The sequence below is a fragment of the Patiria miniata genome, unplaced genomic scaffold (genome assembly GCF_015706575.1).
Source record: "Patiria miniata isolate m_02_andy unplaced genomic scaffold, ASM1570657v1 HiC_scaffold_17, whole genome shotgun sequence".
Lineage (NCBI taxonomy): Eukaryota > Metazoa > Echinodermata > Asteroidea > Valvatida > Asterinidae > Patiria > Patiria miniata.
Window position 1 is genome coordinate 10,666,731 of NW_024037055.1, and position 12,384 is coordinate 10,679,114.

The 12,384-nt window shown below is 38.9% G+C and overlaps 1 protein-coding gene across 1 annotated transcript; it reads left to right on the forward strand.

The window, feature by feature from the left end:
• Positions 1-4,536: 4,536 nt before the first annotated feature.
• Positions 4,537-11,811, forward strand: LOC119724033 (the record flags this gene model as incomplete). Its single annotated transcript, XM_038194954.1, has 2 exons — positions 4,537-4,931; positions 6,922-11,811. Coding segments are annotated over 2 exons (2,448 nt in total), but the record flags the coding sequence as incomplete, so codon positions are not given.
• Between the last annotated feature and the right edge of the window lie 573 nt (positions 11,812-12,384).

Sequence of the window (12,384 nt, forward strand, 5' to 3'; positions counted from 1 at the left end):
GACCAGCAACCTGTCCCATTATATATGCCATTATGCTCGGGACAACAGCTAATCCGGTGAGCCATTATGAAAAGAAGCTTTTTTTTTTCAATGTAAATTTTTTTTCACATTTGCTATGTTTTTCTGTCAAATAAAAGACAAATATCCATTTTTAAAGAACTCTGCAAGAAATTCTGCCAAGAAAATCCATTCTGTCAAATTTTCTGTCAAACTCGTTTTTAACAAAATCTGTCAAAGTTAGGAGAAAATCGGCTAAAACGGTCACCCTACCTTTCATAGTCCATTCTTCTTACGTATTTAATACTGTCACCACTATCAGTCTAACACATTTTATCGAAAGGTAAGTTCACAATTGTTTACTAATTCTTAATGAGGATCCATTAACCTAGTTATAAATTTGCCAGCAGGAACAGAAAGCAAAAAATTATTCAAACAAAACATTCTTTGATAATTTATGTTGTATTTAGGACTAAAAACATCAGACGTTCATATCTTTTATTTGTGGAAAAGTTGGGAACATTTGATTTTAAATATGTCACCCCTTTTGCAAAATGAAACAGTCGCACAAGCAGCTGGCGTATCACACTCATTCATAAAAACGATCTCAACACGTGACGATCTGTTACGATGACCAGGCATTTCCTAGTACTCTACTAACCCCTATCACGCTTATTTCGAGGTTATCAGTGCCAATTGCAGTCATATGGGCGGTGGAATGAGGGTTTCAAAATTTCATGACACATTTGCGTAATTACTGCAACTTCCAAAAAAAATATTACGGTCCAATGAGCTCATACAAAACGCGTGATTAAAACGATCAACTGTGAACGGGCCTGTGAACCACGATGAAATTACTTCTTGTTTCTGTTTATACTAGTTTCGTGATGACTAATGAGGAATTATACACGTTGGTACGCAAACAATGCGTGGGCCCGCCAGCAGGCGTGAGTTTTAAACAAGCAGTTTAGTCTTTACAAATATGAGGACGGGTGGGGCCAAAATTAGAAGTTATTTTTGTCGTCTTGTTTGTTACCAGGAGAATCTGGCCGGTGCATGCTTAAAGTGCATGTCGCCAATGCAGGCCGCGCGCCGATCGGAATATATTATATCACGCTGACGACGGACGTAAGGCCTAAGGGTCCCGCCTGCCATGACTTTTCACAGCAGACCCAGTTGAAGCATGGAGGAATAAAATGGATGAAGGTAAGACTGTCTTCATTATTCGAGAACGGCGAACTCGTCGATCGCGTACCTCGCTGCTAGATATAGATAGATGCCAATATTGAATACTGTTGGACGAACCGGAACTCTCCACTCAATTAACAAATTATGAATTAGATGTAGCTAAATTATGCAATGAATTATTAAATCATATTTGCATCATGAACCAATAAGGTTTTGCTTCAGTTTAACTGAAGATGAAGTTAGTTTCAAATTAAAGTTCCATTAGTTAGTGGCTTTAACGAGAAAATGGAGAAATAAATTCACCTTTTTGATTTGTCTGTATTGTAGTGTAACATTAAAAACATACACAACAGCAATCTTTTCTTTATTACGCCTAATGCATTAGGCAGTATAACTTCACATGTAAATACTTTCTTGAAACCAAATACAATATTAATTAATTTAAACTCAGTATGAACACCAATCCTGTTCCCGAGATGTGGTTTTGTTTTGTTTTCTTTACATCCCGATGCGAAAACGTTAACAACATAATTAACCAGAGTACGGACAGATCGAAGGACGATAGACGAAAGAAAATTGGTATACGCCGACAAATAAATCAGGCCGACTTAAACATCACGTGCCGGCACGCGGTGGCGCTGGCGCGGGCCGGCCGGTGCTAGCGCAAGCCGGCACGGGTCTTATTGATACAACGAAAAGTTAAATAATTAATGATGCAATGCATGTATCCAACTATACTGAATCATGGTCACCTGAATGGCTTTCTAGTCATGATCCTCGTGATTGTAGGGTGGGTAAGCTTGCGTCACTTAAAAGTAGGCCTACGTATAGTTCGAAAGACGGAACTTCAGTTGTGGTAACTGTTTGTACAATTCAGAAATATTTGTCCAAACTTTGTGAGTACTTACCACCAATGATTTACCATCAATTTGATACCTATTTTTGAAAAGTGGCTGTAAGTTAAATTCTGCCCTTTTTCAATCCGAGAAATGTTGGCTTACACATGTATTGCATTGGACACCCTCCGAGATGATAAAAACAAGTGCGACTGCACAGCCGTCTTGCATGAAATGATACAAATACTCATTTTGGTCGTGATTGTCAATTGAAATAAGGATTTCCCATTTCGTCACAATGCAAAATAATACTGACCTTCATAATGCAACTGTATCCTCACTCCTATGCCCAGGAGATTCATAAAACTGACACAGGGCAAGAGGCAGGGGTGATGTATAGTCAGGTGTGTAGAAACCCCCTAACTATAAGTTCGTAGCACACAAAAAAAACCACTTGACTATCACATTACCACACATTTTCTTGCCCCTTTTTAAAAAAAATCATAAACAATGTCACGAATTGTTGCAATTTGGTACTTAGTTTAATGTGTGAGTTAGGAGGTTCGTTTTTGGTCAATTTTTGGGGGGACCGACCGACACCCGAGTGACTTGTTGAAGCTCTGTTGCAAGAGCTTAAAAACCTCTTGACTTAAAAACAAAATATTCATGCAGTAGTTTCTGAATTTTTGGTCATGATATGCCATTAACTTTAGGCGAACAGACTGTATGATTTTAATTAAAAGTTTTGAAGAAATTTAAGGTTAAATATTTTAATGTCGTCTGAACGTCTTACGAAAGAGCTCTATATTTCTTACATAAAAGTGTTTAAAAACTTGTTCTTTTTGTATATATATGGTTAACAAGTAGAATTTAGGAAATAATGGAGATGGAAAAGCATGCCTTATGGACCGCACTCGGGGGCGTATGGGTCCCGGGGCTTTGTAAGCAATGAGTCGACAATTTGTGTGTATTACTCAGCATCAGCGCTCTACGGGGAAGAAACCGGGCATGTGGTAGTACTAGTAATTGTCGTCCGCAACCTTTTTCTTCCGAGCCGGCTTGGCAGAAAGAAAAAAAAACAGTCGCTACAAATCCAATTTACTTAAATCAAGATATCAAAATGTCTTTCTTTCATTTTAAAACTTCGAGTCATGAGTGAATTACGCCCGGACGGGTGATGTTGGGCGAAAAAAATAGACCAAACAAAAACACGGTATATGGTATTTGATGATTGTGAGTATACAGTGTTTATACGTCGGTCACAGAAGGGCAAAACCTTATTTGATGTTCGATCATAACATTTGGGGGGGGGGGGGGAAATAAAATGAGAATCCCGAATCGACATAACATAACCCCTATATTCCGGATACGATGCATGTTTAAGTCAGGAGTCGCCCAAAACATCAAAAGATGAACGAATCCCGACGGTCACCAGTCACGAGCAAGGTCATGAGACATAGCGGCCGGCCGGCCCAAGCCTCAGAATGCCAAGGGATCTGGATCTAAACTTATTAAACGATACGCACCCCTCTTGTGTACTGGTACTTTTTGTTATGCCGGCGACATTCTAATACCTAGGAAATGACAGTTCCGCATTCCCAGCATACATTTATTATGCGAATACAATGGTTCCGATGACGTAAATGTATTCATCGTGCTCGGCAAAATATGCAAACTATTATCGCACTCTGACAGGGCGAACCGCGATGACTTCACAATGCATTGGGGGGTTGGGGGGTTGGAGTGGGGTGAACTCTCCTATAAAGGAGCAATTTAGTGCGGCAATGCGGTCCCCCCCCCCAAAAAAAAACCCAAAACAACTAAATCTAATGTATTTTGCTGCACCGTTTAAATCTTTTCTAAAATGTGCAAAATGTATTGTTGTAGTATTTAATACTTTTCAAAACTCTTTATTATTATGAAAAACCACCGTTTGGGAAAAAAAAGGAGAACCTCGAAAATACTCTGTATACATGTATCATTAAGAAATATTATGCTCACCTAAAATGTATAAAATACGCTCAATCCATCTTGTTTCAAAAATCGTCCTTTATAGATACGGGATACTCATTTTGTTCAATGAATCCTTGCGAAAACAAAGAACACCTCAGTTTTTTGACCGTTTCTTTCATGATAAAATGCCATGGGGGAAAATCATTATTAACAATGAAGACGAAAAATACAAAGAAAGAAAGACATTCGAAAATATTTCTTTCGCGAAGGTTTAATGTGAATCAAACTTACGTTTCAAATGTGGGGCCGGGGGCGAGCGTTTGAAAACGAGAAAAGAATCTGCAAAATAATGAGCGAATGCCCTTACAAGTCGGATTTTTTTTCAAAGAGTATGGTCGAAAATGCCATCATCGTCATGGCAACGACAAAACCCAAAACATCGATACCTTTAAATAAAAAGCCGCCCAATTAAGGACCTCGCTAGTTGGACAGAACCATTGAAAAGTCAGGCGTGTTAAAAATAGCCGCGGTAAAAAAAAAAAAAAGGTACCAGAAATGAGAAATAGCCTACGCACACACTGCTCTGAACTATATCCTCGATATCAATTATCATTTGGGGTTTGCCACTCGACGCGTACGTACGTATGTACGTATCTCACACGTAACCAGAAGACTGCACAGTGCTAGCGCCCTTGGTTGCAATGCTAGTTGTCAAAGCAAACAGCCGCCTACTCAGCTCAGTTGTGCAGATTTTCATCGTTTGCCATTGCGACAACCTGCGCATATCGGGTTCACACTGGCTACTCGCTATTCATGCTGGAGTTCATTCATAAAAAGTTTCAGCTATGCAGAGCCTGGGCAGGTTATATATATATACTGGGGTTCATTGCCTGGGCTACCTAACATTGACAGACACCCAGAGCCGGTCGAGCTGGCGCGGATTTCTAGGCAGACCTTGTAAGTACTGTACCGTTGTTTTAAAAAAAAAATGAATTTGTTTTCGAACTTGTTTTTTTATTTAGATGAATCATCATGACTTTGCCAATATGAATCCAGCCTTTGACAACTATAACTATTTACCTGTAAAATATGGTGCACGTTGACACTAAAAGACTATTTGCCATAAGTTTTGTTTATCGCGAACAAGAAAATTGCCTAATGTTCATCAATAAACACCGTATGTTTGCTTTTCGGCAATCAAAAGCCTTTTTTTTTTTTTTATCTGTACACGGATGATGGATGGCGTTTTAATACCAACATCTAGGACTCGTTTGAATTAATTTTAAATACCAACATCTAGAACTCGCTTTTTACACAATTAACTATACATTTAATTTGCAGCAAATCTTGAATTTTATCGACGCCCGTAAAAGCCCTGCGTTGAGCGTAAAAAGCAATCTGGTATTAAGCGGGTGGTAAAGGCGGGGAAGGAGCGGGCGGGCCGCTGTTGATTGAGTGAGACGTTGTAGTGACGCCTCGGCCTTTCCAGATAAACGCATAACGGTAAAAGTTGTGTTTCTTTGAATACAGTTTCAACTTGTTTGTTATATTGCAACCGAAATTATCTTCCTTTTTTTCTTTTCCTGCAACCCTCTGAAAAAAGGGTTTTAAATTTTGGGTTAAAACGGATCCGTTTTGCGAGCAGAATGGCTCCCGGTCCGTTCATTACTGACAGTGGGGCGGGAACCGCCAATAATTCGAAATTTGTAAAGAATAATCCAATAACTAAACAAGGGCCTATTTTGCCGGTCGATGTCTCATTCCAAAAAGAATAACCTTTGTAGTGCTAGAAAAATAACAATTTAGAAAAGGAATATATTTTTCGGGATGAAACTCGAAAATAGCACGGAAACGCAACTTTAAATTTTCGTCGTTTCCAAACGTATTGCTCTTTTGAAATACGCGATTTCATAGGCTGTGCCGCTAATATTAAGTCATTCAAAGCATGAACTCTTTATCTCTCAGAATATGTAGGAAGAAATATATATTAAAAACAGGGTAATTCCGTTCCTTTGAAACAAATGGTTTTAAGACTGAAATGAAGGATCGGCTGAACTTTTTTTGGGGGGGGATTACATACACATGAAAATATGAAAAATTGGAAAAATTTTGATATTTAAAAAATAAGTGCCACTTTCATATGGAACAATTTGCCTGCAAAAACTGAACACCTCATTCCAAATGTTTACATTAAACCCTAGCCTCGTAAACTGAGCTAGGTATAGCCAGCAACTATTACTTTACATGGGTTTTGATACCCTATAAATTATGAATAGATCAAGGTACAAAAATGTGTAAGTTTTTGCCTGCAAAGTGATGGATTTCAGAGGGTTCAGAAAGGTTCCCAGCCAATATGTATAATATTAGACTTCTGTTTTTATACCACAAATGTGAGCCCACCAAATCATCATGCAAGATTTAAACGGAAACACCAAATAGGCATTGTCAAAGTATGGGTATTACAAATATCAACAATCAGACTGCCTCTAAAATGTTGGACCAGTACATGAAATGAAAAAAAAATGACGATTTCAACAATTTTTTGAATCACAAACATTTAAAAATGTTGTGTTTGAAATTTTGTGTTCTTTCTCTCTGTCTCAAATTGCTTTGGAAATGGATAGTTGGATTAAGTTGACTGGCATACTTTTATTTCTTTGGAAACGCTGGGTGGGTCAAGATTGGCCCCCTCCCCTTTCCCCATCAAATATCTCTGCTGAGTTAACTGATTTACAGTGTGTTTATTAAAACACTTTTCATCAAAGTCAACTTGTCAAAGAAATTGAATGAAGCATTATTCAAAACTGTGGGCTCCAGAATAACTGTAGAGTTTACAATCCTGCTTCGTTCAATTTTCCTTGATCAACTCAAATTTGATCATAAGCAAAATGTGATCAGTCTCGCTGTGGTTATTTTGAAGCACACTCATTTTTGTCATTCCTTTCAGGAAACAGTCTTTTTATGAAACGCCAGTGCCAGCTCGTGCAATGAAAGACACATTTCATCCCAGCTATCCATCCAACATGTACAGTTCTTCCAAGGCCATGGAAGCCTGTGTCAGTCCCACTTCCACCCCTACCAAGATACAATGGATCAAGACTCCCTGTATCCGGCCCTCCCAGGGCCTGCCAGCCCAGGACAACCTGACTAAGCCAGACTGGCAACCTCCAGTCAAAGGCCCGGGGATCATCCAGATAGGAGATGCACCCAGTGATGTGCAAGGTGCAACAGAGCCTGAAGGGGTTGCCATACCAGTTGCCAATGTTGTTGGGTGTGCCTCAGACTTGCTGGAAAAGAGATCAGTTTGTGACATAAAGGCGGCACATGGTGTAATTGCCACAGCCCCACAAACAAGTCTTGCTGGATGCTCCGGTGTGTCTCAGGAAGACTGCAGATACCAGAAGTCTCCTGATAGTGAACACGTACTGAAACAATTCTGGCCACACAGTGTGTCAGAAACTGTCAGATCAGGAACAAAGAAATACCTGTCTGAAGAGACCAAAATACTTTCCCATCAACTTCAACCACCTTTAAATAATAAATGCAATACTGACATGTCATTGCCTAAAGAGGAAACTAATTCAGTTCACATTACCTTCCACAAAAACCACAAGCCTATCTTGCCAGGTACTTCTGTCGATCCTATTCACAAACCGTGGAAGGCTGAGGGGACTGTTACTGGGGCTGGAGTGTGTCAGACAAGACATTCCAACCTGTCTGACATTGAAAGGCAGAGAGGACCCATAAAGAAACGCCACATCAACTTCCAGTCTGACGCCTTAGATCTGAGCACCAAGAAGGCCAAAGTGGAAAGGGTAATGAGTCCTGAGGGCCTGGAAGTGTCCCCTGATGGGAGTTGCATCAAAATGCAGTCTATTTCAAGCCACCAGGTACTGATGGACCATGAAGGGATAAGTGTGACCCTGAAACAAGAACCTCATCTAACTAACACGGCGGCCACAAAACAGGAGACTTCTCTACCACAAGCAAATAAATTCATGCCAACTCCCGATGCAAGAGACAGGAAACGCAACATGACAGGAAACATTTCAAACTTGGATCAAAAACAACTATTAACTAACCCTACAGCCATTTCCGGTAATCAACTTGAGTGGCAGTCATATGAAATATCTGAAAACGACAATGCTTACTCAGCTAGAAATCTTGTGCCTGTGCTTCCAAGCCAGGAATTTGTGAGACAGTGGGTTATGCATGTAACCCAGAGCAGTGATGTGTTTGCCACACAGAACCTCAAAGCCAAAGTCAGCCAGGATGCAGAGTTACGCCATTCCCCAACCTCAGTGGCCAGCTATCAGGGTAGCGTGTCTTCCTCTCCCACTTTCCACAACCCTGGGAGAGCCTCAACCCTGTCTACAAGCACTGTCACGAAAATGGTGAAGCCTTACGCATGCGAGCATTGCTCCTCCACGTTCAAGCACCGCCACCATGTTGTCCGTCACATGCGGGCCCACAGTGGTGAGCGCCCTTTCCGCTGTGACCACTGCAGTGCCACCTTTGCCCGTAAGTGTGTACTGACCAACCACCGGCGTACCCACACTGGGGAGAAGCCCTATATCTGTAGTGAGTGTGGCGACACCTTCAGCCGCAAGCACCACTTGGTTATCCACCAGCGCACCCATAGCGGTGAGAAGCCCTACCGCTGCCGTGACTGTGGGGCAGCCTTTGCTCGCTCACATCATGTCAATCGTCACCGCAAGACTCATGAAAAGGAGGCAGAGGTGGATGCACAGATACAATGGTTGGAGTCCAACGTCCGCGGGTTGAACCACACCCTTCCCACAATGGTGTCGCTGGGCCACTCAGGTGCCTCATTAGACCATGATTTAGAATCCAAACCAAGCCTTTCACATGAAGTGACACCGCCTGTGGTAAAGACAACTGTGGAAATGATTAAAAGCCACAAGGTACAACATACAGAGAGCACAGTCAGTACACATAAAGACGAAATCATGGTGAACAGTGTGACATATAAAGATTGACTTTATAGCATACTTAATTCCAACTCTTTAATGTAAACAACTCCTTAAACTTGCTCTGCCATTAGTGTAAGTTTCAACCCGAAAATTAGATTTTGTTTTTAAATTGCTATATTTCCAGCAATACAAAAGTTATTCACTTCTGAGTCATTGAGCAAAATTTTCTGCCAATGTTTAGTTACTTTACAAACTTCCCATTATTAGTGGCCCAACAGTACTCCACGCATATCTTTTGTGCATTATGGGCACAAAAGCAACAAAAACTGAAAACCTATTTTTCAGGCGATGGAAAATGCCCAAAATAGAAAAAAAGTATTGGTAGTTTTTGTGTTTAAATAAAAACATACAAATTGAAATTCATTCAGAAAAAAAAGTTCAATATGCTGAAGAGCAAGCATTTGTTAAGAGAAAAAGGATGGTATATGCTGAAGAGCACGAGTAGAGCAACTTTAAGTGTAAAAATTATTACATTTATACCATCTCTTATTTGAAAAAACAACAGTTCCACTAAACACTGAGTAGCCTTTAAAGTGGCACTGTAACTTTGAGTAAAAACAACTTGATAAGCAATCAGAGTCTGTGAAATTCAAAACAATGATGTGGATGGTCTCTCTAAGAGTTACTAAAAGGTCAGAGGGATTATTCATGTGCAAATTGTGTCCCACATCAAAAGCAATGTTGAAGATGTTTCTGGTGATTTCCTTTTGGAAAAGGTCACTCGGGCAGCCAAAAAATATGTAGGTGTTATTCCACTCTAATAGGATTCTTGTTCACAGGGGGAAGAGGGGGTGGTTGGTTGACATTCGGCAGCACTGCCACAGGAGAACAAGCCACCAATGACATAGGTGAAAGAAGTGCTTTTCCCACCAATGGAAAGTTAGGGAAATTCATGATGCCACAAATGATAACATATTATGTTGTCATAGTTTTAAAATGGAAATTTCAAGATGGATCTCCTTTCTTGTATTTTCAGACAGTTACATCATTTACTTGTAAAAATTTTTTGCTGTAACAAAGATGATTTTAGACTACTGCACTTCGGCTCTGGAAAATCAATGCTTTTATCAACAAAACAAAATGGTATATATACTGCAAAAGGTATCAACAAAAAAAATAACTGTCAAATATCAAATTTGCTCAGTGGTGTTTTCTACACTTTGCAGTTAGTCCTAGGTGACAGAGTTATTATTTTTATCTGAAAGTTTATTTGAAAGTACTGAAGGGAAAGAAGGTACCTTAAAGAAACAAACATCTGTGGCTGCACTCTGTGAAAAGTATTTAGGCTGGTGATTTAACAGGTGTGGCACAAGGTTGCAGTAAACTTTTGCAAATTGCAATATGTATTTCAGCTGATTTGAATCATATAAAAATATGATTATTTAAAAATATGAAAGTAGTTATAACTTAAATGTAAGAAGTTTTGATAAAATTGTATAAATTTGATGGCAGGAAAGTCTTTAATGGCAACATTTCAAACAGAGAGTACAATGGAAATTCCCTCTCATATCCTCTGTTTGTTACTTTTTTAATTACTTTGTGAAATGCATTGTCATTGCTTTGAAATGAGGATGTGCTGTTTTTGCAGATATGAGGTTGGGCTTGTCATATTTGCTTTGTTGCCATGGATGCGACAATCCTACAAAACCACAGGATCCTGACGCATGCCAATTCCATCATTGTTTACATGCACTGGACTTGGCATCAGCATTTTATTTCTGTTATTTCGATTAGTAGTGTAGCATTTGTCAAATCTTATTCAATTTTTGCAATGTTGGCTCATTAACTAGTTTCTTGTGGCTAAATTATGTGTTAGCTAGTGGCAGCTTTTGTCAGCTTTAATTGTGCATTATAAAATTGTATCACTTTAGATTATGAATCACATATCAAATTAAAACATTGTATAAGTAATCACAGCGGAAAAAAAATTGTTGCTGCTATATTTTGCCAAAAAGGAATATATGTGTTTAACATCAAGATATATCAACTGTTTAATTTCTGTAAGATTTGATCTGAAATCCCAAGTACTGTATTGACCAATAACTTGATAATTGATTGGTGTTTTTATAACCTGTTGTAAGTATTTTTCATGACAGAAGTATCATTTACTTTATTTAATGGTTGTACTGGTATGTACTGGTTTCGAAAATAGTGCATTAAAAATGTGCCCAAAAAAACTGGTTTAACAAACTAAAAAATAACTGCAGGCTACATCACCACCCTCAGAATGCACTGGAAATATGATATTGATACATGTATCTGCCCTGGTTAGTTGGGGGGGGGGGCATACATACTCAGCTATGAAATTAACTGGAGCTTTGTGCAAAGAACTAATACAGAGACACAAAAGTGACCAAAAAACCCAATAATCTTTTGATTTCAAGCAAACTTGAATCTTCAATGAACACCAGTCAATTTTTATGTCAGAGCAGAAAGAGAGGATCCAAAAATGTTCTAATCTTAATTTCACAGCACAAACCACACTCTTAGTTTCCAGTGTTTGGTAAGTTAAAGATAAATCTGTATCCACCTTGTATAGCCATTATATTTTTTTGTCTGGAGGCACTTTGCAAAGTATTTTGCAGTAAATCTCAATTTTTCTTAGCTTCCAAATGACAATATGTCATAATTAGGCAGAAAGATATACTCCGCTTTATTTACTCCTACTTAGTATAGGTTTGGGGTTGGTCTGTTTGTATACGAAATTGCAATTAGTCCTGTTGGACTTTAAATAAACCATAACAAGTAATTAAATGTGACTGCAGTACATTAGCATCTGTATTTATATAAGCTGGTCACTTTCAATGCAAATTAAAGCACTATGCAATATTTTGTCACAACAATGAAAGCTGTCAGTACAATTCATTTTATGGTCAAATTAAGAGGGTGTCACGGTTTAGGAAAGCATGCCAAACAGCTAAATTCAAAAAAAAAATTCAGAATTCAGAATATTTCTGAAATGAGACGCCACCTTAGAAACAGTCATTCTATCAATTTGGGTCCACTTTTTTTCCTGACCCTGTTACATCTGGCATGTGGTTTTGTAATTCTGATACACTCCTTAATGCACTTGCCCTCCAAGCGTGATTATGAATAGCAACTACCTACCCAACAAATAAACAAATCGTTTGAAGTCATTCTTAATTACACTTTATAGCAAATTGCAAATTATCAAGGTAACAGGGACTGGAAAATATCACACTTTAAACACTTAATTAGTATTTCCCCAGCCATTTTATACGTCTTGATCACCCTGAAAGTATAAGTAAGATTTTTGGACCTTCTCTGCACACGTGTGTAAAGCACAGAAATATTTTCTCGGCAACAACGGATCAATCCAGGTTCATACCAGGTTCATATGATTTAATTGCTCAGAACTATTTTGATGACAGCCTTAATATTATTGGAATTTTCAC